Below are 25,912 nucleotides of genomic sequence, written 5' to 3'. Positions count from 1 at the left end.
TACTCGTTACTCCATTGCTCGTTACTGCTTAAAATAGTTCTAGCAGATTTGTCAGGCATGACCTCTCCTTGATGAAACCATGCTGACTTTGCCCTAGTTTATCATACACTTCCAAGTATTCAGAAATCTCATCTTTCACAATGGATTCCAGGATCTTACCCACGACCAAGTTTAAGCTAATCAGTCTGAAATTTATATACCTGTTGTCTTTCACTGTGTCTCACACCTGCACACACACCTGCACACACACATCATGGGTGCTGAGGAAAATATAAGCATTACCGCAGTAAGGCGGTAGTGTGGGGTAAAAAAAATACAAACGGGATTATGTTCGGGCCCGGTATCCCTGGAGAAGGAGCATGGGGTGTCTACCAACACTCTCGAGGTGTTCAGGGAGAGGTGGGTACCACAGGAAGTGGAGTGTCTTATTTCCCCCGCGACTCTATTTTGATTTAATCCCTACCCTGCCCCCTTCACTTTTTTTTAACATTTAGGCATTGCCCTTTGTTGAGAAGGGTTCTGCTTGTCACTGGCCACTCGGATGTTTCTTTTCTTCCTGGTGGTGGAATATGAATAAAGTTTTCTGCACTCGTTGTTTCTTCACTGTGTCCTACACCTACACGCACATGAAATGGGTGCTGGGCTAAATAAGCACTGCCGCTGTTAGGCGGTTAGGCGTTAGTGTGAGGATTTATATTAAAAGAACAGAAAAAAAACATACACAGAGGATCCTCAGTTCTGGTGACTGACACAGAGTTGGCTGGCCACTCAGCCAGTGTATTGTGGGGCAAAAGCAAGAAAAAAATAATAAATATATATAAACAGGGGACCCTTTTTGGTTTTCTTAAGGATCTTCTTTTCTGGTTTTGGTTGCACTTCAGCCCTATGCTCCTGATCATTGGGCACCCAGTGCAGAGGGGAGAGGGCAGGTCAGAGGATCAGTGGGTCTGCTCCTGGGCCTGACCAGGCTGGCCATTAACAGGTCTAGGCAGCAGGCCGTTGAGGAGGTCATTACAGCCGACTCCCTTCCCCTCTTCTGTGGTTATGGTCGGGCCTGGGGGTATTGGGTGCTGGGTTAAGAATTCAGTGTTTTGCATTGTTGTATGCTGTTTTCGGCTACACTGAGTTGTGTTGTCTGTTTTCTCCTGTGCCTGGGTGTGGGTGATGTATGAAGTGTTTGAAATTGTCCACTGTGGGCTTTTGCCTGCTGTAAACTTTGCGCTTAGGCACTGAAACGGACTTTTTTATGGACTTTGATCATTGTGGTACCTTTTAAAAAGACAGTAACCTGTGTAAAAACTCCACGTTTTACGTAGCGTGTTTGTTCTGTGAGATTTAGGGTATCTTATGGTCACGTCCCTACTTCTCTTGTGAATTATAATTGTTGTTGTATTATGTATAGCTTTGATTAAGAAAAGTACAAATGGAGGATTTCAAATCTCCTCAGTCCAGGGGACTGACTCTGAGCTGGCTGGGCCACAGCCAGTGTACAGTGCACATGTAAATAAAGGGTGACTTGGTGACGGATACTGGCCTCTCTGCAGTTATTTCAGAGGGGAAACAACTCTTCCAATTCAATATTGAAGTGTTTATGGTTTACAGATCGTTTTCAGAAATGCTGTGATTAAGATATGGAAGTGGCCTGGCATTTAAACAGCTTTAAAAATGTATGCGAAATTTTCAAGCCAGGAGAAGAACTTAAATAGCTATGCAAAAATTAATGAGAAAATTTTCTCAGACATTTATCTTATTATTTAAACAAACTTGAAAAAATAACTACTTTGCGATGGCCCTGGATATAGCTAGAAATAATTGAATATGCTCTTGATCATTGCAATATACCCTGAAATGAATTTAGAGGTTAAATGTAACGTAATAACTGAAGCTGTGGGTCTTGTACAGTTGGATTAAGGTTGGTGGCTACATCTGGTATGGGCACAAAGTATTGGCATTACATTTAATATAATCAAAAATTCTGTATTCTAATATTTACACACAGTGAAAATGTATTTCTGATGCAACTTCACATTGCTCGATATCAAAATTGTTAAAGATAGATCGGTTTTATGTTTTAAATGGTACTCTCAGTTCCCACCAAGTCTTTTTTTCTATGGGGGCAGGGGAAGAAAGAAATTTGAAGAATAGCTGAACATCCTGGTGGTGGAATGTTTGCATGCATGAGAGCTGGGATTTAAATCTCAGCAGATGAGATTGCTTCTCAACCACAAAACTGAAAGCCTACAGCAAATATCACATCTATACATTGACTACAGAAATGTCATTTGGCTGAAATCTAAAAATTTTCAAAAATAAAAGGGAAAGAGAAAGAGAGACTGGGGTGTTGAATGTGACTAGAGATTGACAGGTTACATTACAAATAAGATATCCAACCATTTAAGCATGTTCATTAAACTGTAACTGACCTTCCTGTGCGCAGCAGTTCAGGACCACTGTGTCCCACTTGTGGCTCAGGTTCAACATGGCAAGCATTACCGTTTGGGATGCCAGGCTGTTTCCGTTTCTCCTATTGTACATAACAGAAGTATGAGTTAGACTGATAGCACAGTGAATCATCTCCTGGTGACTATACGTATGGAGATAATCAATGCAGGCACTCTCCACACCTTCAAAGTGGTTGAACAGAACCTTGAACAGTCAAGGGTGATATAGTGGTAACATTGGGTGATTTGGTAGCACCAGCAAACCAAAGGCTCAAGCTTATAATCGAGGGATCTGGTTTCAAATCCCACTAAAGTGGAATTCAAATTCAGTTATTAAAATATGAAATTGAAACATTGACTGGGATTTTCTATTTTTGAGTTAGTGATTGTGAGTGATGCTTCATTCACCAACAATAAAATCTACCAAATCAAGTGCCGGTCAAGCACCTGAGTAGTCACTGAGGAGACCTGTGTCCCTATACATACAACTTTAAGACAGTGAAACCTGAACCACAAATTAGCACAATAGCACACAAGCTCTCTTGCACACAAGGACCATGTTCTTAATCCTCTTTCTTGTGCATTCCTGGAAGAATGAAATATAAACATGTCTTTTGACCAGAGCTCCCTTTCTTTCAATTCATAATGCCCATAGTCTGGGACAAAACCCGCAGATGATCACACGTCAGTTTTTTTAATGGTATCTTTTCCTTTGAAATGTTGTTGTTTGACATTCCCTTGACACTCTTCAGGTGCAACATTCTATGATTCCTCTCGGGACTCAGTGTGATCCACAAAAGGATTTTTGACAACCACTGAACTTACATCCTTGGCCATTTTTTGGTTTGTATGTCTTCCTTTAAAAAAATACATGCCGTCCTTAAAATTTCAATACAGAGGAACCTTGATTATCCGAATGAGATGAGCGGGCACTATTTCATTCAGATAATCGATTATTTGGATAATTGATTTTTCTTTAAACAAGGGAAGCCATACTGATCAAATGCTGTGCTCTACCAGAGACTTTGTTTAAATCTATAATTTTAATGAGTCTGTCATTTAAACAAACTCATCCTTGCAGTCTGCAAATTACAGGTTAAAATGAGAAGGACTTAGCATCACATAAATACTGTATATCTAATCCCAGCATCAAACAAGGTCCCGAACAGCTTCTACAATCACAAGAGCATTTGTCAGTTTCCGGGAACTCAGTCTCGCGATAGAAAGACGGAAGCATTGCCTCGTGCATGCGTTTACGTTCGTGGCCATTTTGTTTTTAATGAACGGCCCGGTAAAGTGACAGGAATACCCCGTGCTGTAAAACACTTACTTTTGCAAAGGGCTGTGTAACAACCCTTACCTAAAAAATATCCAATTGCTGATGCTTGAGCTGCTTGTGTTTCTTTGTTCTTGCCAGCGTTTTCACTGGTTTATAAAATTATGAGGGGTATGGATAGGATAAATAGACAAAGTCTTTTCCCTGGGGTCAGGGAGTCCAGAACTAGAGGGCATAGGTTTAGGGTGAGAGGGGAAAGATATAAAAGAGACCTAAGGGGCAACTTTTTTACGCAGAGAGTGGTACGTGTATGGAATGAGCTGCCAGAGGATGTGGTGGACGCTGGTACAATTGCAACATTTAAAAGGCATTTGGATGGGTATATGAATAGGAAGGGTTTGGAGGGATATGGGCCGGGTGCTGGCAGGTGGGACTAGATTGGGTTGGGATATCTGGTCAGCATGGACGGATTGGACCGAAGGGTCTGTTTCCATGCTGTATATCTCTATGACTCTATGTTCTTCAGTACAGGTAAATCAAATACACTTACCTCTTTGATGTAACGTTTTTGTGGGACCTTGAAATCTTCTTTGGTTAATCCGAAATTCGGATAATCGATATTTGGATAATCGAGGTTCCTCTGTATATCCTAAGTAATTTGGGGCTCTGATTCATTTTCGTGACACTTCCCCCCAAGTGATGAATGAAATGACAGCAATTTTGATTTCATTACAAAAGGAGGAATATGGTTAAATATAAACAACGATACATTCTCACAGACATTAATTCTCTCAGCCTTGATCAACATTATTTTCTCAGTTCTAACTGGGTCTCTTCAAGTTCTAGTCAGGGCGTCCACAATGACATTTGATTTCCTGGCAATGTGATTGATTTTTAAGGTGATAAAATGGAGGAACAAAATCCAAACAGAATAACTTGGTGTTTTAGATCTTAAACATTTTCAAAAAAGTTAACGACTTGCGGTCAATAGAGACTGATCTCTCTGGACCCATTTTGGGCATAAATGTCAAAGTGTCTGACAGTCAGCCATGAACCTAGGGTTTCCGTCTCCACTGTGAAGTACAGTCTCTGATATTTGCAATTTTCTGTAGAAGTACTTGATAAGCCTCTCTATTTCAGGTTCATCCTCCTGAAGGAGAACACCCTCTATCCTGATGTCACTTGCATCGATGGCTACCTTAAATGCTTGTTTAAAGTTTAGAGCTGCAAGCACAGGCTAATTTGTAGAAATGGCATTGAGATTTTCAAAATCAACTTGGCATTTCTTAGTTCATACTACTTTGCTATTTTTGTAATAGATCTGTCACTGGCATGACTACTCTCAGACCATACAATATAAGAGCAGAATGAGGCCATTTGGCTCATTGAGTCTGCTCTGCCATTTGATCATGGCTGATATATTTCTCAACACCATAACTCTTGATCCCCTTACTAATCAGAACCTATCTATATCTGTCTTAAATATACTCAATGACCTGGTCTCCACAACCTTCGGTGGCAATGAGTTCCACAGATTCACCACTCTCTGGCTGAAGAAATCCTTCTTCATATCAGTTCTAAAGAGTCATCCCTTTACTATGAAGCTATGCCCTTGGGTTCTAATCTTTCCTACTAGTGGAAACATCTTCATGTCCACTCTATCTAGGCTTTTCAGTATTCTGTATGTTTCAGTGAAATTCCCCTTTCATCCTTCTAAACTCTGTCAAGTACAGGCCCAGAGTCCTCAAACGCTCCTCATATGATAAGCCCCTCATTCCCGGGATCTTTCTTGGAAACTTCCTCTGGACCTGACCAAGGCCAGCATATCCTCCTGAGGTGTGGGCCCAAAACTGCTCACAATATTCCAAATGTAGTCTGTCCAGAGCCTTATACAGCCTCAGCAGTACATCCCTGTTCTTGTTTACTAGCCCTCTTGAAATGAATTACATTACATTTGCCTTCCTAACTGCCAACTGAACCTGCATGTTAACTTTAAGAGAATCCTGAATTAGGACTCCCAAGTCCCTTTGTGCTTCAGATTTCTGAAGCCTTTTGCCATTTAGAAAATAGTCCACACCTCTGTTCTTAATACCAGAGTGCATAGCCTCACACTTTGCCACATTGTATTCCATCTGCTTCTTTTTTGCCCATTCTCTGAGCCTGCCTCAGACCTTCTGCAGCCTCCCTGCCTCCTCAAAATTACCTCTCCCTCCAATTTCTTTGTGTCACCTGCAAACTTAGCAACAACGCCTTTAGTTTTTTCATCCAGATCATTAATATATAACGTGAATAGTTGTGGTCCCAACACTGACCCCTGTGGAACTGCACTAGGATTCACTGGCTGCCATCCTGAAAAAGACCCCTTTCTGCCCACACTCTGCCTTCTGTCAGCCAGCCAATTCTCTATCCATGTCAGTTCCTTGCTCCTAACACCATGGGCTCATATCCTATTTAGCAGCCTTTGTGCAGCCTTGTCAAAGGCCTTCTGGAAATCAAATAGGTATATCCACCTGTTCTCCTTTGTCTAACATGCTTGTTAGAACCTCAAAGAATTCTAACAGATTTGTTAGGTATGACCACCTCACCCCCCCCCTCCCCCCCCAATCCGCCCCCCCCCTTGATGAAGCCATGCTGACTTAGCCATATTATACCATGCACTTGATATCTCATCCTTGATAACAGACTCTAAAGTTTTAGCAATGACCAAGGTCAGGCTAACTAGCCTATAATTTCCCATCTTCTGTCTCCCTTCTTAAACAGGATGTTACATTAACCACTTTCCAGTCCTCTGGTATTGTCTATGACTCCAGTGATTCCTGAAAGTTTACCAATGCCTCTGCAATCTCCCTAGCTATCTCCTTCTGAATTCTGGGGCAGAGTCTTTCTAGTCCAAGTGAGTTCTTTACCTTCAGACCTTTCAGCTTCCCCAGCACCTTCTCCTTAGTAATGGTCACCACTGCTCTGCCCCTGTCTCTTTTGAAGTTCTGGTATGCTACTGGTGTCTTCCACTGTAAATACTGATACAATTAATGATATCTATTAAGTTCGTTTGCCATTTCTTTGTTCCCCATTAATATTCTCCAACCTCATTTTCCTCTTGCTTACTTTTCATATGTTAAAAAAACTCTTTCAATCTTCTTTTATAAGACTAGCTAGGTCTCATATTTCATCTTCTCCCCCGTTATTGCTTTTTTCGTTATCCTCTGTTGATATTAAAGGCTTCCAAAACCTTTGGCTTCCCACTAATCTTCACCACATTGTATGCTTTTTCCTTTTGCTTTTATGCTGTCCTGAACTTCCCTTGTCAGCCATGATTGCCTTGTCCTTCTCTTAGTACGCGTCTTCTTCCTTGGGATGAATTTTCGCTATGCCTCCTGAATTGCCCCCAGAAACTCCTGCCATTGCTGCTCCACTGTCTCTTCCCTGCTAGGCTCTCCTTCCAATGACCTCTGTCATGTCTCTGTGGTTACCTTTACTCAATTGTAATACAGATACATCTGATTCCAGCTTCTCCCTCTCAAACTGCAGGATAAATTTTATCATGGTCAATGCCCCTTAGGTGTTCCTTCACCTTTAGCTCCCTAATCAAGTATGCCTCATTACACATCACCAAATCTAGAATTGCCTGTTCCCTAATGGGCTGTACCATAAACTGCTCCAACGTTTGGACAAACGTTTGGTAGAACCCGCATATTCTTAAGAATCTTAAGATTTCCTGCTTGTTGTGGTAATGAGGAACTGTGCTGCTACTTCTATTTTTGTGGCCCTGGGCTGTATTTGTCCTCAACTCACTATGTGTCCGTGATAGGTCACCTTGATCCGAGCAAACTCCTTATGAGATTGACCATGAGGTCAACTAAGTGTATTTTCCAGAAGAGGGATTCCAGTTGGTCAAAGTACGTTTCCCAGGTATCACTGTGCACTAAGTCATCTGGGTACACTACAAAATTAGATAAACCTGCCACTATCTGGGTCATTAGCCTTTGAAAGGTGATTGGGAATTTGCCAGTACAAATGGCAAGACCTGACACTTGCAGAAACCACCTGGAGTAACGAAGGCAGAGATTTTCTTTGTGCGAATGTCAAAGGAACTTGTCGGTACCCCTTGAATAAATGCATCTAGGTAATGTAGGCTACTTTATCTATCCTTTCTGTGCAATCTTCCAGCCAGCATATTGGGTATGCGTTGGCTCTGAATACTGCATTAATTTTCAGTAGTCAATGCAGGACCTTGGATAGCCATCCAGCTTGGCCACAAATACAACTGAGGAGCTCAAGCTACTGCAGCTGTGCTCCATTAGTTGGTGCTCCAGTATGTTGTTAATCTCCTCTGGGCCAGTTTTTCTGGGTCTAACCAACAGTAATGTTAATTTATGGGAGAGACCTTTTCCATATCCACATCATGTAGAGCTAGAGTGGTGCAGCCTGACTTGTCTCTCCATTAAGCCAAGTTAGGTCTGCTTACTTCTCTGCACTTAGATGAGCATAAAAGGACTCTAAGTTTGCTCGTATTTTGTATTGGTTAACCAAATAGTAGTGGGTTCAAATGGACCCACCTCTCCCTCTAATTCATCCTTGCCATTACTTTCATCCTCGAGGTTAATGGCATTGGGATAGACACCTACGTGTCTCCTTCTTGGCAGTGGTATTGCTTTTTCCATTATCTGGGGTTATTTTCACATATTACAATCACAATCACACAGATAATTCACATTTACCTGAGCTTCTCAACTACTCTATATGGGCCATTGAACCAGACCTTCAAGGGTTCACTTGCTGTTGGTAGGTGTACCAACACAGCATCCTGGCTAAAAGGTTTGGGTTTTTCAGTTTTTTCATGTCATTCCCTTTCTCTTCAGATTCTTTTGCTCCCTTTATTTCCTGTTTCACTCTTGTTCCAGTCAGTTTCCTTTCTCTCTTTTTTTTGGCTTCTCCTCTATCTTGTTCACTTTCATTTCTTCTCTTTCTCCTATTCCCCATCTTCTCCCCTTCTCACATTCTCTTTCTCCACTCTCTCACTCTCATGTTCTCTTTTTCTGCTTTCTCAATTTCTGGTACGCCAAGAACGATGTAGGTCTCTCCTGGTGTTATCCTACCCAATTACGTGTCCTACTGCTGCTTTCTCCACCACTTCTTGGGTGGAGAAATTCCTATTCTAGGGATCACTAATGTTGACTGTGAGTATAGTATCAGGTGTCATTAAAAACCCATCAATTCACAAGTGTCCTTTCGAGAAGGAAATCTGTCATCCTTACCTGGTCTGGAATACATGTGACTCCAAACCCACTGCAATATGGTTGACTATTAACTGCCCTCTGAAATGGCCTGGCAAGCATTCAGTTTTAGGGCAAATGAGGATGGGCAAGAAAAGCTAGTCTTGCAAATGACATTCATATTTGAAAAAAGAAATAATTTAAAAAGTAATCTTATATTTTAAAATTAATTCAAAGGTAAGTGTTTTCTCACTCCCTCTTCAATGGGTCACTTCTGCTCACTATGTCCCAATGTTGTTATAGCACTGTGGTTATTAGCAAAATTTGCTAGTGCCATATATTGCCAGCAGAACCAATGTCTATGAATAGCTTCTTAAAGGATTTCAGTGATAGCAGGGGAAAAGGCATACCTGAGATGGAACATTTTTTGGTGGCTCAATTCGAATGGAAGGGTCCCATTCACCCGGGGGAAGAACAGTCACCTGATCAAGAAATTCATCAATCCCAGCAAGTAGGTCACTCCGATCCTTGGCTTTGTAAGCAACATCATGAAAAATCTGAAATGGAGGCAGAACAATGATTTTTCCCTTGGCCTTCTGAAGAAACAATATAACTTGTGCCACTTTGCATTTTCCCACAGCCCTGTAAATGGTTTCTCTTCAGATAATAGTCCAATTCTCTTTTGAAAGTCACAACTTAATCTGCCTTCAATACACACTGAGGCAGTGCATTCCAGATCCTAACCACTCAATGTGTAAAGGATTTTCCTTATGTTGCCATTGCTTCTTTCACTAATTACTTTAAATCTGTTCTGTCTGGCTCTCATCATTCCATAATAGTTTCATGGTGGTAGTTAGACTGAAGATCCAAAGGTCCTAGGTTGACAAAACATGCAGGATGTTTCCATTTCAGTGTTTCGTTAGGGCTCTTGTGGCACAATGATAGTATCTTTTTCTCTGGGCCAGGAGGCCTAGGTTAAATCACACCTGCTCAAGAGTTATGTAATAACATCTCTGAACAGGTTGATTAGAAAACATCAACTCTGTCCTGACCCTTTACGATTTCAAATAACTCTGTCAAATCTCTAAAATGTTCTATTCTCTAAGGAGAATAACCTCTGCAATCTTTATATATAGCTGAAGTTCATGATCCCTGTAACAAGTATGGACTATGCAAGAGTATAGGGAGGGTGAAGGAAATTTTAAGAATTACTCTTGAGTCATACAAAAAATGATTACAGTTGTTCAATGAATTGAGAGCCAACATTTTCTGGATTATTGATAATTATGTTTTATGTGTTTCAACTGACCCCAATATCAAAAGAAAAATCACAGTGTGACAATAGTATGGCTTTAAGAGGTGTATTTTGTCCTGGTTCTTTTTTTGTGATGAAAGGTTCAGATAGAGGTGCCAAGAGATCTGTTCCAAGCCAATAAAGTAAACAGCTTGTGAGGCCTTGTTGTTTTATTAAAGTTGGGATAGAAGCAGCCTGAATAGATGTGTATTAGAGAATAAGACTAAGAGTTTTAAACTGAAGCCATCTTTGTATATTGATCATTCACTTTTTTTTAAAGAGGGAGGTTAAAATGGTTATTTTCTCTTGGTTTTATTTTTGAAGAGAGGTCATAAGGCAGAGGCACAAAGCAGTCTACCTGAACCACTAAAGTAAACAACATGTGAGGCCTTAGATCTTTTTTAAAAGAATTGGAAAAATGGAAACAGCCTGAATGGGTGTCGTCAGCTCTCACAGACCAGTATTTCTAGTTTCTTTTAGCTGTAGCAGTCAGAAGCTGTTTGAGTCTCAGAAGAGCTGGGAGCTTCAGTGAATGATTCCTAGCTGCTACTTTCTCTGGAATTTCTCTTGATGTTTTTTCCCTCCTGGATTGGAGAACTGCATGTAAGAATCCATGTCTGAGTTTACCTTTCTGCCAAGAGGTGTTGTTACAGGATGTTACTTGAAATGATGGTACAAAAGCCGGTATTCCATCACCAAGTCACCCTTGTGTACAGTATACTGGCTGTGTGGGCAGCCAGCACAGAGTCAGTCCCCTGAACTGCGGAATCTCCTGGTTACATTTTTTTTTCTCTTTACCCCCACACTACTGCCTAACTGTGGTAGTGCTTATATCTTCCCCATCACCCAAGCTATGTGTGTGCAAGTGTGAGACACAGTGAAAGAATACAGGTATATAAATCTTTATTCAATTTCTACCACCAGGAAAAAAGGAAACACCCAAGTGGCCAGTGACAAGCAGTGCCCTTCTCAGAGGGCAATGCTGTGTGATCAAACAGTGAAGGGGAGGGCAGGGATCAAATCAAAATAGAATTGGAGAGGGAAATAATGCACTCCACTCCCTGCGGTGCCCACTTTTCCCTGAAAATCTCGAGGGTGTTGGTGGATACCGTGTGCTCCTTCTCCAGGGACACCCGGGAAATCTCCTGTTTATATATATATATATTTTTTCTTTTTTTTTGTGTCTGCAGGTGTGAGACACAGTGAGAGACACAAAGTATACGAATCTTTATTCAATTTCCACCACCAGGAAGATAGGAAACACCCGGGTGGCCAGTGACAAGCACTGCCCTACACAAAAGGCAATGCTGTGTGATCAAACAGTGAAGGGGAGGGCAGGGATCAAATCAAAATAGAGTTGGAGAGGGAAATAATGCACTCCACTCTCTGCGGTGCCCACTTTTCCCTGAAAATCTCGAGGGTGTTGGTGGATACTGCATGCTCCTTCTCCAGGGACACCCGGGCAATCTCCTGTTTATTTTTTTTTAACCCCCCCACTACCGCCTAACTGCGGTAGTGCTTATTTTTTCCCCAGCACCCATGGTGTGTGTGTGCAGGTGTGAGACACAGTGAGAGACACAAAGTGCACGAATCTTTATTCAATTTCCACCACCAGGAAGATAGGAAAACACCCGAGTGGCCAGTGACAAGCACTGCCCTTCACATCAAAGGGCAGTGCTGTGTGATCAAAACAGTGAAGGGGAGGGTAGGGACTAAATCAAAATAGAGTTGGAGAGGGATATAATGCACTCCACTCCCTGCGGCGCCCACGTCTCCCTGAAAATCTCGAGGGTGTTGATGGATACCGCATGCTCCTTCTCCAGGGACACCCGGGCAATCTCCTGTTTATATTGGTCAGCCAGGGTTTGCCTGATTAGCCCAGGTTAACAATCCCAATCAAGGACCTCATAGTTAACAAGATCCAGCTGGTTCCAATCATTACATATTTCCCCCCACATCCCTCCACCCCCTCATGTCCGGGGATGTCTCTTACAGCTTTTCTTGAGACATTTTTGCCCCACGTCCAGTTCCTGTGACTCGGACTCTGAGGTGAGTGGTGTTACCAGACCATAGTCCATCTCTTGCAACCGGAGCTTCTCGGGAGAGTTTCCTCTTCTTCTTCCGGTGATAACAGTATTGAGGCTACATCCATCTCAGACGCTTAAGTTTCCTTGACACTAGATGGAGGAGGAGAATCTGCGGTTTCTGACAGGCCTTCTGGCTGTTCTGAGGGGCTGGGTATGTTTTGCTCCTGCCCGATGTGTGAGGTAACAGCTTTCAGGTGATCCAAGTGTTTGTTCAGGACTGTATCACCTATCCGAGTTTGTAAGTCACGGGACTTGACCTTGCATCAACCTCACCTCGTACCCATACAGGGTCAATTCCATGATTCTGGCATCACACTTCGACACCTGAATGAAATTGTCCCTCAGGCTTAGAGGAGGCATGCGGCTAGCATTGGCATTCCCACTGCCGTTTCACCCTTCACCTCCCCACCATGTCTGGGAATATCCGAGTCTTCTCCTCATCAGCAACTCTGCTGGAGCTGTCCCTGTTGTTGTGTGCAGGATGGTCATATATCTGAACAGGAACCGAGACAATTTGGCATCGAGGGACACTGTGGGCTGTTTCTTTAAGCCTATCTGCAATGTTTGGACTGCTATTTCTTTGAGATCATTGGACGATGGATGGTATGGAGTTGTCCTTCCGTACTGGATGATATTTGACTTTAGGAAATATTCAAATTCTCTGCTGGTAGATGACGTCCCATTGTCCGTGACCAATACCTCTGGGAGACTGTGTATCATGAACGATGCCCGCAGCTTCTCAATCGTCATCCCCGAGTTTGCTGAATGGACTTTATGCACATCCAACCACTTTGAGCGGGTGTCCATAATGACCAGGAACATTGAGCCCATGAAAGGATCAGCTTTGTCAACATGCAGCTGAGTTCAGGGTTTACCCAGCCATTCCCACGCATGTGGTGGGGGGGGCCACTGATGGTAACTTTTGTCCTTGTTGGCACTCTGGGCACTGCCCCACCAATGCAGCTAAGTCGGCATCCAATCCTGGCCCCAGACATAGCTTCTTGCTAGCATCTTCATTTTGGAAACCCTGGATGACGTTGGTGGAGTTCTGCTAGTTTCTGGTAGTGACCTTTACTCAGGACAATCACCCTTGCTCCCCACAGTAATATGCTTCCCTCTACGGTGATCTAGCGCAGCAGGTCAGGCAGCATCCAAGGAACAGGAGAATCGACGTTTCGGGCATAAGCCCTTCTTCAGGAAGAAGGGCTTATGCCCGAAACGTCGATTCTCCTGTTTCTTGGATGCTGCCTGACCTGCTGCGCTTTTCCAGCAACACATTTGCAGCTCTGATCTCCAGCATCTGCAGCCCTCACTTTCTCCTCTACGGTGATCTAGTCTTGCCTGGTCCAGAAAGGTTTCAATCCGGGTTGTGATGGCCCTTCTGTTTCCCCCATTACCACCAGCTGTTTTAGTTACACTAGGACAGGATCTTTGTGTCTGCAGTTAGATATTGCCAATGGTCTCTGAGTTTATCACCAAAACTGACTCTTCTGGGGAAGGTACCAACAGTGGAATACCTGCCAGTGGGAGGCAGCTCAAGGCATCTGCATTAGCCACTTGGCTTCCTGGACGGTGTTCCAGTTTGTACTTTTACGTGCTGAGAATAAGGGCCCACGGCCGAATTCTCCCGGAGGTTACGGGCAGCACCGCCATGTCTTCCTTCAGTAGCCCTAGCAAGGGTTTGTAATCTGTCACTATGACAAATTCCTTTCCATAAAGGTATTGGTGGAACTTCCTCACACCAAAGATGACTGCCAAACCTTCCTTCTCTATCTGGGCATATTTACGTTCTGTATCAGCCAAAGTCTGGGAAGCATATGCTATCGGGTGTTCCTCTCTGTTGGGCCAGCAGTGAGCCAACACTACCCTGATACCAAACGGGGAGGCATCACATGTCAGCACCACCTCTCACTTTGGATTGTCGTGAACCAACAGCTTAGATGACAATTGCTGCTTTTTCACATCCCTAAAGGCTACTTCTTGGCTACGCGACCATTTCCAAGGCTGACCCTTTTTCAATAGGTGTAAGGGTGCCCAACTTACATCTGAATTTTCTGTAATAATTCATGAACTCAAGGAATGATCTAAGCTCTGGCACAGAAGTGGGAACTGGAGCTCCATTGATCACCCTCACTTCATGCTCCAATGGGTGTAACTCAGTTTTGTCAATCCTATAACCCAAGTAAGTCACTTGAGGCACCTGGAACACACATTTTTCCCTTCTAAGGCGCATAGTAGCTTGGGAGAAATGTTTAAGCAGTATGTCCAAGTGCTCTTTATTGGTCTTCCCTGTTATTTGTATGTCATCCAGATAAACGGCAACCTGGTGTAGCCCTTGTAAAATGTTCTCCATGGTCCGCTGGAAAACGGGTGCAGGCTGATGATACCCCAAATGGCAGTCTTGTATATTGATATAAACCCTTCTGGGTATTAATTGTAGCGTACCTCTGGAACTCCTCATCCAATTGCAATTGCAGGTAGGTATGGCTCATGTCCAGCTTCCTAAAGGACAATTTTGCGTACCAGTCCTCTATGTGAGGGATTGGGTATTTATCCAGCTGTTAGAGGTGGCTTACTATTTGCTTAAAATCCCCACAAAGGCGACCTCAGTGGCCAGGCTTCACAATCAGTACGGCCGGTGCTGCCCATTCTGCAAACTGAGCTGGTTTAATAATTCCTTCGCTCTCCAGCCTCCTGATTTCCACCTCTACTTTTATACACAAGGCAAATGGCACCGGGAAGACCTTGCAAAATCTCAGAATTGCTTCCTGCAAACGTGTAAAATGGCTTTGGCCCCTTTGTTAGTCCCAAACCCTTCCTGAAATACCCCTGGGTATTTCACTAGGTCTTCACTGAGGCAGCCATTTTCTGGTCAAATAATGTTAGGCCAATCCAGGTGAATCTTTCTCACCTAATTCCACCCCAATAGGCTTGGGCCCAAGCCTTTTACTACCATCAGTGGTAACTGCACCAACTGCTTCTCATAGGAGACTGGAACCAAAGGCATACCCTTAATCTGTAAAGGTTCCCAATGTAAGTTCTCAGTCTGGCTGAGGTCTTGTGCAAACTTAAGCGTTGGAGTCCCAAGCGAACCTTGTTAAAGACCGATTCTGCAACCACAGATACAGCTGTGTTGGTATCCCCCTCCATGGGAACTGGGTGACCATTTAACCAAACATTCACTTTAATCAGTTCTGATGTGGATGTCAGTAAGCAATTTAATTGTCCCAACCTACATGCAGGGTGATTTTCCAGGGTGTGCACTCTCCCTTCTTAAAATATTTTCAGGGGGGTCTGGTCTGGTCCATAACATTCTGAAGAGTCATTTCAGACTCAAAACATTAACTCTGTTTCTCTCTCCACAGATGCTGCCAGACCTGCTGAGTTTCTCCAGCATTTTCTGCATTTTTTGCAGATTTCCAGCATCTGCAGTACTTGCTTTTAACAAGTTGAGATATATTGATATATTCAAAGTATGTGAAATTAAATTATATCACATTAATTCTGGCTGGTGGACTAATACTCAATGAAGCATTTATTAGCTGGAGGTGCAATTTCTACCTTTTACCCTGAAGGAAATTCTGCCTCAAATTGCTGCCAGCCAATCTGACTGGCCAACTGCTCTGTAGTTCCAGCAGTGCCCTCATGATCACTGGCCAGTGTTGAGACTAGAAGCATGGAAGTATGTATGGGACAGGGATTGAAGGGGAGGTCTGGTGTGGTGAGGGAAGAGTGGAGAAGGGTGAAGAGGGTTCTGAGCAGGAACTTACTTCATCAGTCATTATAGTGGCCATAGACCTGCCAATCTCATGGTATTGTTGAGCTTTGCCAACCGGTCCCAGCAAAATGAAAAGAAATCTGCAAGAAAGAGAAACTTCATTATTACTTGTCAAGTTTAGCATTTCCAGGTAACCCAATGAGTTACCTGGAAATAATCACAAAAAATAATCACAAACTGCAATCATTGATGTATCAGTCACAAGTTTTAGATCATCAATGTGGAGTTCTTGGTCTCTCATAAAATTGAGGAATATGGGGAGTAGGCAGTCAAGTGTATGCGGAGCAGAATAATAGCCTTGACTATATTAAATTGTGGAGTAGGCATAATGGGTTGTGTGCTTAACTCCTGATTCATATTCTGACATTCTTTATTGTGCTTTCTACATAATAGGAAGTGAACATAAACAGAATATAAGTTTAAAATAAATGACAGACTGTAAGATTGCACAGTCAACAGTATATTTGGGACAGTTATTCAATACAGAAAATCTTTTACACTCAGTGTTCAACTGAATTGTCGATTGTCACTTACTTGTAAGGAAATTGAATATTGCTGTAAAGGGAGACATATTGTGAAGAGTGTACTAAAAGCTGCAGTAACAACCAACTTAAGATAATCAGTTGAGTTTGTAATGTTTACACAAGAAGTGACATATGCAGGAACCTGCTCCCTGCTAAGTAATGTGCTTAGGCCTTGCATCTTTTGATTTATCTGGGAGCTTGAGATCCTATACTTTCCCACTGTTTTGTTGATGGCAATGTCTCAGCCAGAACTGGCTTGCCACATAATCAATACCCTTTTCTTCTTTTTGTGGCCATTTGAAATTTGGCATTCTTGCATTTTGTCGTCGACAATCACTCACTAACCAGTAAGATCGTCACCGAGGAAATTCTGTGTCACTGGTCAGGGTTCTGTGGGTCCTTATGTGGCTGATGAGCCAGCTCCTAGAATCACATCTCGCACCACACGTTTGGCAGGTGTTTCCGGGAGGTGGAATTGGTCCTCGGCCTTGAAATCACTAGCATTCCTTTCCCATACTTCCTCTTGCCAACAGGTGTTCTTGAAGAATTGTGCCTTTTCACACAGGAGCTTCCTTCAAGTTAGTTTCTTCTGAATGAAAGTCTCCCATGCATTAACATTCAAGTTTTTTGTAGATTAGATACCCTACAGTGTGGAATCAGGCCCTTCGGCCCAACATGTCCACACTGACCCTTCGAAGAGTAACCCACCCAGACCCATTTCCCTCTGACTAATGCACCTCACATTATGGGCAATTTAACATGGCCAATTCACCTGACCTGCACATCTTTGGACTGTGGGAGGAAACCGGAGCACCTGGAGGAAACCCACGCAGACACGGGGAGAATGTAAAACGTCCACACAGACAGTCACCCAAGGCTGGAATCAAACCTGGGACCCTGGTGCTGTGAGGCAGCAGTGCTAACCACCGAGCCACTGTGCCGCCTAAGTTGCAGTTCTTGAGGGAAGCCCTCAGGGAGTCTTTGAAATGTTTCCTTTGTCCTCCTGTCATTCAAGTGCCTTCCTTGAGCTGGGTGAAGAGATTTGCTTTGGCAGTCATAGAGTCATACAGCAGTCAGAGCTCAGGCATCCTACGCAGATGGTTGGCCCAGTGGTGTTGGTTTGGGATGATCATAGCCTTGATGCTGGTGCTATTAGCTGATTCAAGGACGCTGACGTCAGTGTACCTGTCCTCCCAGCTAATGTGGAGAAACCTTCTCAAACAGTGTTGATGGGTTAATGGTATTTCTCAAGGGTCTTGATATGGCGTCTATACATCGCTCAACCTTTGAACCCATATAGAAGAGTCAGAATGATGACTGTCTTATGCATAAAGATCTTGGTATCAGTACAGATGTCACAGTCAATGAAGACTCTCATTCTTAGGTGTCTACAGGCAGCAATCACAGATTGGATGCAACATTTAATCTCCACATTGATGTCAGCCTGAGATGACAGGTAACGGAAATATTCCACATTTGGGAAGATCTCTCTGTTGAGTTTCATGGAGGAATGGTCTGGATCTTCACCTGGGACGGGTTGTTAAAAGGTTTGAGTCATCTTGAGATTGTGGCTAAGGCTATTTATTTGCTTTTCTTCTGCGAAGGCATTATGTGAGGCTTGAAAACTCTATTCTGAGAAAGCAGAGATGACAATTGCCATCCACATGCTAAAGTTCCACAAGTGAGGTTGGTGTCACTTCCTTCTTGGTTTCAGTGTTTGAGGTTGAAAAGCTTACCATCCATCCTGTAGACAATGTCCACTCTGCTGGGAAGCTTGTTCTTGACAAGATGGAGTATGGTGGCAATGAGGATGGAGAAATGGATAGGGGTGATGACTCAATCGTGCTTGACCTCTGTCTTGACCTCAAAGGATTCTGTCATATTTAACACTGGGAAGGACCATCGTCAACATCTTGTGTCGGGGATGGAGAACATTGATGAATTTCACTGGAAAGCCGGCCTTTGACAAAGCCTTCCATCGCACTTCCTGATTGAGTCAAAAGCCTTGGTCAGATTGATGAAGGGCATGTAGAGAAGTTGGTGTTGGAACCTCTCCTGGAGTTGCTGAGCAGCTCCATGGTTTACTTGGAAGCCACTGTGGCTTTCAGGAAGGATTTCCTCAGACACTGTGAGAAGGAAACTCACAAGAATTTGGGTGATGAATGCATTTAACCTGATGAGTGCAAAATGAAAAGCTTCAGCAAAGTGTCTCTCACCTCATCATTATTACTTAATATCTTCTATACCTTGGTTAATGTTCTTGACATTATTTGCAGACAGAATTTGTCTTTCTTTATTGGCTGACATTTGTATCTGAACTACATTTGTGCATGCATAGGTTAAATCAAGAAATAATGAGCAGCATTTAATGTAGGCTACAAGGATCTAGCCAGTCAACTGGAAACCAACGAGAACTGCAGATTTCCTAGTTATTAGAATGTTGCCATATTACATGGAATCAAGCACATAACTGGGCAGAGACAAGCCTTTCCCAGGATCAAGGATGCTGAGGGCAGAAATTCCACCCAAAAGAGCCATCAGCACTGCAACTACAGAGGCATGAGGGAGGAGCTGGGTAGAATTGACTGGGAGAGGAGCCTAACAGGAAAGACAGTGGTACAACAATGGCAGGAGTTTCTGGGATTAATTCAGGGGACACAGCAGAGATCCTTCCTGAGGAAAAAGAAGCAATGTACAGGGAGGATGAGGCAACCATGGCTGACTAGGGAAGTCAGAAATAGCATAAACGGAAAAGAGAAAGCATATGATGTGGCAAAGGGTAGTGGGAAACCAGAGGATTGGGAACCTCACAAGGACCAACAGAAGCCAACAAAATAAAAAATAAGGAGGGAGAAGATTAAATATGAGTGTAAGCGAGCCAGTAATGTAAAGGAAGACTGTAAGAGTTTCTTCACATATATAAAGGGCAAAAGAGAGGCAAAAGTGGACATTGGGCTACTGGAAAATGATGCTGGAGAGGCAGTAGTGAGGAACAAGAAAATGGTTGAGGAACTGAAAAATTACTTTGTGTCAGTCTTCACGGTGAAAGACACAAGTAATATCCCAAAATTCAAGAGAGTGAGGGGTCAGACTTGAGTATGGTGGCCATCACCAAGGAGAAGGTGCTAGAAAAACTTAATGGCCTGAAGGTGGATAAATCACCTGAACCAGATAGACTACACCCCACAGTTCTACAGGAGATAGCTGAAGAGATAGTGGAGATGTCAGTGGTGATCTTACAGGAATCGTTAGAATCAGAGAGGGTCCCGAGGATGGGAAAATCACTAATGTGACACCCCTATTTAAAAAGGGAGTAAGGCAAAAGACGGAAAACTACAGGCCAATTAGCCTAACCTTGGCCGTGGGTAAGATCCTACAATCCATTGTGAAGGATGAGATTTCTGAATACTTGGAAGTGTATGGTAAAATAGGGCAAAGTCAGCATGGTTTCATCAAGGAGAGGTCATGCCTGACCAATCTGCTAAAACTCTTTCAGGAAGAAATGAGCGGTCAGATCAAGGAGAGCCAATGGATGTTATCTACCTGGACTTCAAGAAGATCTTTGACAAGATGCCACACAGGAGTTTACTGAATAAGATAAGGGCCCATGGTGTTAAAGGCAAGATGCTAGCATGGATAGAAGTTTGGCTGTCTGGCAGAAAGCAGAGAGTGGGGACAAAAGGGTCCTTCTCAGGGTGGCAGCCAGTGACGCAAGGCTCAGTGTTAGGACCACAACTTTTCACTTTATATATTAACAATTTAGATGAAGGAACTGAGGGCATTCTGGGTAGGTTTGCAGATGAGACAAAGATAGGTAGATGATAGGTAGCATTGAGGAGGCGGGGATGCAGAAGAGGATTTGGACAGGTTAGGAGAGTGGGCAAAGAAGTGGCAAATGGAGTGCAATGTGGGAAAGTATGAGGTCATGCACTTTGGTCGGAAGAATAGAGGCATGGACTATTTTCTAAATGAGGAGAAAATTCAGAAATCTGAAGTGCAAAGGGACTTGGGAGTTCTAGTCCACGATTCTCTCAAGGTAAACTTGCAGTAGTCAGTAGTTAGGAAGGCAAATGCAATGATAGCATTTATTTTGAGAGGACTTGAATATAAAAGCAGGGATGTACTTCTGAGGCTCTATAAGGCTCTGGTCAGACCACATTTGGAGTATTGTGTGCGGTTTTGGGCCCCATATGGCCCTGGAGCGTGTTCAGAGGAGGTTCATGAGAATGGTCCCAGGAATGAGAAGCTTAACATAAGAGGAATGTTTGAAGACGCTGGATCTATACTCGATGGAGTTTAGAAGGATGAGGGGGGAATCTAATCATACAGAATATTGAACAGCCTGGACAGAGTAGATGTTGGGAAGATGTTTGCATTGGTAGGACAGACTAGGACCTGAGGGCATAGCCTTAGATTAAAGGGAAGGCCTTTTAGAATGGAGATAAGGAGAAATTTCTTCAGCCAGAGAGTGGTGAATCTGTGGAATTTATTGCCACAAAAGGCTGTGGAGGCCAGGTCATTGAGTATATTTAAGACAGAGATGAATAGGTTCTTGAGTATCAAGGGGATCAAAGGTTACAGGGAGAAAGTGGGAGAATGGGGTTGAGAAATTTATCAGCCATGACTGAATGGTGGAGCAGACTCAATGGGCTGAACGGCCTAATTTTTGCTCCTATGTCTTATGGTGTATTAATCAGCAGCACACGGGAGGCAGTGGCTACTGCCAGCTGTGTACCGACCCGAGGCCTAGTATTATACTTGGACACAGGTGAGTGATAACAGGGGTGTGGTTAGGTTTCAACTGGCCCCCTGCCAATCTCACCCTTCCTGATGCTGGGTCTTGAAAACAGGCACCAACAGGGTTTGCCTTTCAGGATCCTGTCAAAGCAAGGAACCCATCTGCCACTGGCCTGAATACCAGAAATAGCAGATTGCGACATTCAATGTCCACTTAAATGTCTCAATTGGCAGTAGGGTAAGAAGGTTGTCTATGAGCTTTTCTGCCCTTGATCTAATCAGTGCAGAGGCAGGAAGGCAGTGAGGATGCCATCCACCATCCTCAGACCTGATTAAATGCCTCCCCACCACCAAACTCACTATAGGGATGTCACTAGCTCTGAAGCAACAAAGGATACTTTTGACAGCACCTGAGAGCATTCACCCATACTGAGGGCTTCTGGTGGGTAATTAATACCGATTTAAGAGCCTTATTCCACCACTGTTAGAATTCAACCAGCATTGGGTGGGGGATTTGCCACAGAGGAAACCTGAAAACATAGAAGCATGTAAAATAGGAGCAGGCACAGGCCATTCAGCCTTTTAAGCCTACTCTGCAATTTAATATGATCATGACTAACCATTCAATATGAAGTTAAAAATCACATAACACCAGGTTAGAGTCCAACAGGTTTATTTGGAAGTACTAGCTTTCGCTGTGCTGCTCTTTCATCAGGTGGTCGTGGAGCAGGATCATAATATACAGAGTTAATAGCAAAAAATCTATTGCTTTTGTAAGTTATTCAGTAACATAACTTCCACAGCCTTCTGTAGTAGAGAATTCCACAGGTTCACCACCCTCTGAATGAAGAAGATTTTCCTCATCCCAGTCTGAAATGGCCTGTTGAGCATTGTGAGATTGTGACACTTTTCTCGATCTCTTGGCCAGGGAAAACATAATTCTTACATGCAGTTGGTCCAGGCCTGTCAAAATAGTATGTTTCAATAAGATCTCCTTTCATTCTTCTGAACTCCAGTGAATACAGGCCCAGTCAATCCAATCTCTCCTTATACAACAAACCAGCCATCTGAGGAATTAGTCTGGGGAACCTTCGCTGCTCTCCTTCTATGGCAAGCATTTCTCTTCTTAAGTAAGGAAACCAAACTGCACACAACATTCCAAGTTTGGTCTTGCTAAGGTCCTCCACAACTGCACTAAGACTTCCTTGCTCCTGTATTTAGATCGTCATGAAGAGAAGGTCAATGGAAAATGTAGGGGTTGATGGACTCTCAGGGGAATGCAGCATGAACAGCCAAGTTTCATCACATTCCAAGCGATTGATTGTGATAGGGGAATAGGAGGATAGAGCAGATGAATGCGTGGCTGAGGAGCTGGTGCAGGGGAGAAGGGTTCACATTTTTGGATCTTCTGGGGTAGAAGTGACCTATACAAGAGGATGGATTGCACCTGAATTGGAAGGAGACTAATATACTGGCAGGGAGATTTTCCACAGCAGCTTGGGAGGATTTAAACTCATAAGGTTGTTGGCAGGGGAAAAGTTGGGCCCAGGAAAATAGTGAGGAAAGAGATCAATCTGAGACTGGTACAGTTGGGAAAGGGAGCAAGTCAAACAGTCAGGGCAGGAAAGAACAAAGCAGAGAATGAGGTAGGACTGATAAGTTAAACTGCATTTATTTCAATGCAAGAGGGCTAAAAAGGAAGGCTGATGAACACAGGGCGTGGTTAGGAACATAGGACTGGGATATCATAGCAATTACAGAAACATGGCTCAGGGATGGGCAGAACTGGCAGCTTAATGTTCCAGGATACAAATGCTCGAGGAAAGATAGAAAGGGAGACAAGAGAGGAGGGGGAGTGACGTTTTTGATAAGCTGTATTGAGGGAGGATATTCCTGGAAATACATCCAGGGAAGTTATTTGGATGGAACTCAGAAATAAGAAAGAGATGATCACCTTATTGGGATTGTACGATAGACCTCCCAATAGTCAGCAGGAAATTGAGAAACACATTTGTAAGGAGATCTCAGTTATCTGTAAGAATAATAGGGTGGTTATGGTTAGGGATTTTAACTTTCCAAACATAGACTGGGACTGCCATAGTGTTAAGGGTTTAGATGGAGAGGAATTTGTCAGGAGTGCACATGAAAAATTTCTGATTCAGTATGTGGATGTACCTACTAGAGAGGGTGCAAAACTTGACCTACTCTTGGGAAATAAGGCAGGGCAGGTGACTGAGGTGTCAGTGGGGGAGCACTTTGAGGCCAGCGACCATAATTCTATTAGATTTAAAATAATGATGGAAAAGGGTAGACCAGATCTAAACATTGAAGTTCTAAATTGGAGAAAGGCTAATTTTGACAGTATTAGGCAAGAACTTTCAAAAGCTGACTTGGGGCAGATGTTCGCAGGTAAAGGGATGGCTGGAAAATGGGAAGCCTTCAGAAATGAGATAACAAGAGCCCAGAGAAAGTATATTCCTGTTAGAGTGAAAGGACAGGCTGGTAGGTGTAGGGAATGCTGGATGACAGGAGAAAATTGAGGGTTTGGTTCAGAAAACAAGGAAGCATATGTCAGGTATTGACTGGAAAGATTGTGTGAATCCTTATAAGAGTATAAAGGCAATAGGAGAATACATAAGAGGGAAACCAGGAGGGCAAAAAGGGGACATGAGATAGCTTTGGCAAATAGAGTTAAGGAGAATCCAAAGGGTTTTTACAAATATATTCAGGACAAAAGGGTAACTAGGGAGAGAATAGGGCCCCTCAAAGATCAGCACAGCGACCTTTGTGCGGAGCCGCAGGAGATGGGGGAGATACTAAATGAGTATTTTGCATCTGTGTTTACTGTGGAGAAGGAAATGGAAAATATAGAATGTGGGGAAATAGATGGTGACATCTTGAAAAATGTCAATATCACAGAGGAGGAAGTGCTGGATGTCTTGAAACGTATAAAGGTGGCAAATCCTCAGGACCTGATCAGGTGTACCCTGAAGCTAAGGAACTGATTGCTGTGCACCTTGGTGAGATATTTGGATCATCGATAGTCATGGGTGAGGTGCCGGAAGACTGGAGGTTGGCTAATGGGTTCCCACTATTTAAGAAAGTTGATAAGGATAAACCAGGGAACTATAGACCAGTGAGTCTGACGTCAGTGGTGGGCAAGTTGTTGGAGGGAATCCTGAGGGACAGGATTTACATGTATTTGGAAAGGCAAGGACTGATTAGGGATAGTCAACATGGCTTTGTGTGTGGGAAATCATGTCTCACAAACTTGATTGAGTTTTTTTGAAGAAGTAACAAAGAGGATTGATGGGGGCAGAGTGGTGGATATGATCTATATGGACTTCAGTAAGGCATTCGACAAGGTTCCCCATGGGAGACTGGTTAGCAAGGTTAGATCTCATGGAATACAGGGAAAACGAGGCATTTGGATACAGAAGTGGTTCAAAGGTAGAAGACAGAGGGTGGTGGTGGAGGGTTGATTTTCAGACTGGAGGCTGTGACCAGTGGAGTGCCACAAGGATCGGTGCTGGGTCCACTACTTTTTGTCATTTATATAAATGATTTGGATGCGAGCATAAGAGGGATAGTTAGTAAGTTTGCAGATGACACCAAAAATGGAGGTGCAGTGGACAGCGAAGAAGGTTACCTCAGATTACAATGAGATCTTGATCAGATGGGCCAATGGGCTGAGGAGTGGCAGATGGAGTTTAATTTAGATAAAAGCGAGGTGCTGCATTTTGGGAAAGCAAATCTTAGCAGGACTTATACACTTAATGGTAAGGTCCTAGGGAGTGTTGCTGAACAAAGAGGCTTTGGAGTGCAGGTTCATAGCTCCTTGAAAGTGGAGTCGCAGGTAGATAGGATAGTGAAGGCGGCATTTGGTATGCTTTCCTTTATTAGTCAGAGTATTGAGTACAGGAGTTGGAAGGTCATGTTGTGGCTGTACAGGACATTGGTTAGGCCACTTTTGGAATATTGCATGCAATTCTGGTTTCCTTCCTATTGGAAGGATGTTGTGAAACTTGAAAGGGTTCAGAAAAGATTTTCAAGGATGTTGCTAGGGTTGGAGGGTTTGAGCTATAGGGAGATGTTGAATAGGCTGGGGCTGTTTTTCTTGGAATGTTGAAGGCTGAGGAGTGACGTTATAGATGTTTATAAAATCATGAGCAGCATGGATAGGATAAATAGACAAAGTCTTTTCCCTGGGGTGGGGGAATCCAGAACTAGAGGGTGTAGGTTTAGGGTGAGAGGGGAAAGATATAAAAGAGACCTAAGGGGCAACTTTTTCACGCAGAAGGTGCATGTATGGAATGAGCTGCCAGAGAAAGTGGTGGAGGCTGGTACAATTACAACATTTAAAAGGCATCTGGATGGCTATATGAATAGGAAGGGTTCAGAGGGATATGGGCCACGTGCTGGCAAATGGGACTAGAATAGGTTAGGATATCTGGTTGGCATGGACAAGTTTGACTGAAGGGTCTGTTTCCCTGTTGTATGTCTCTGTGACTCTCGTGATGAAAAAGGATAGACCAGATCTAAAAGTTAAAGTTCTAAATTGG

General features: G+C 43.3%; 1 protein-coding gene across 3 annotated transcripts in view; it reads right to left on the bottom strand.

The window, feature by feature from the left end:
- The window catches only part of LOC122543353 (electroneutral sodium bicarbonate exchanger 1-like), a 449,950-nt gene that overhangs the window by 119,979 nt on the left and 304,059 nt on the right, over positions 1 to 25,912 (bottom strand). For all 3 annotated transcript variants that reach the window (XM_087985536.1, XM_087985538.1, XM_087985537.1), the window contains exons 9-11: positions 16,082 to 16,169; positions 9,341 to 9,487; positions 2,424 to 2,524 (exon numbers count right to left, since the gene is read on the bottom strand). In XM_087985536.1, the coding sequence (XP_087841662.1) occupies positions 2,424 to 2,524; positions 9,341 to 9,487; positions 16,082 to 16,169 (336 nt within the window). The remainder of the gene's footprint in view (positions 1 to 2,423; positions 2,525 to 9,340; positions 9,488 to 16,081; positions 16,170 to 25,912) is intronic.

This window comes from Chiloscyllium plagiosum, unplaced genomic scaffold, assembly GCF_037043375.1.
Source record: "Chiloscyllium plagiosum isolate Xiang-an unplaced genomic scaffold, Cpla_swu_hap1 HiC_scaffold_53X, whole genome shotgun sequence".
Classification (NCBI taxonomy): Eukaryota; Metazoa; Chordata; class Chondrichthyes; order Orectolobiformes; family Hemiscylliidae; genus Chiloscyllium; species Chiloscyllium plagiosum.
The sequence above is the reverse complement of the archived record's forward strand: the minus strand, read 5'-3'. Positions and strand labels throughout refer to the sequence as shown.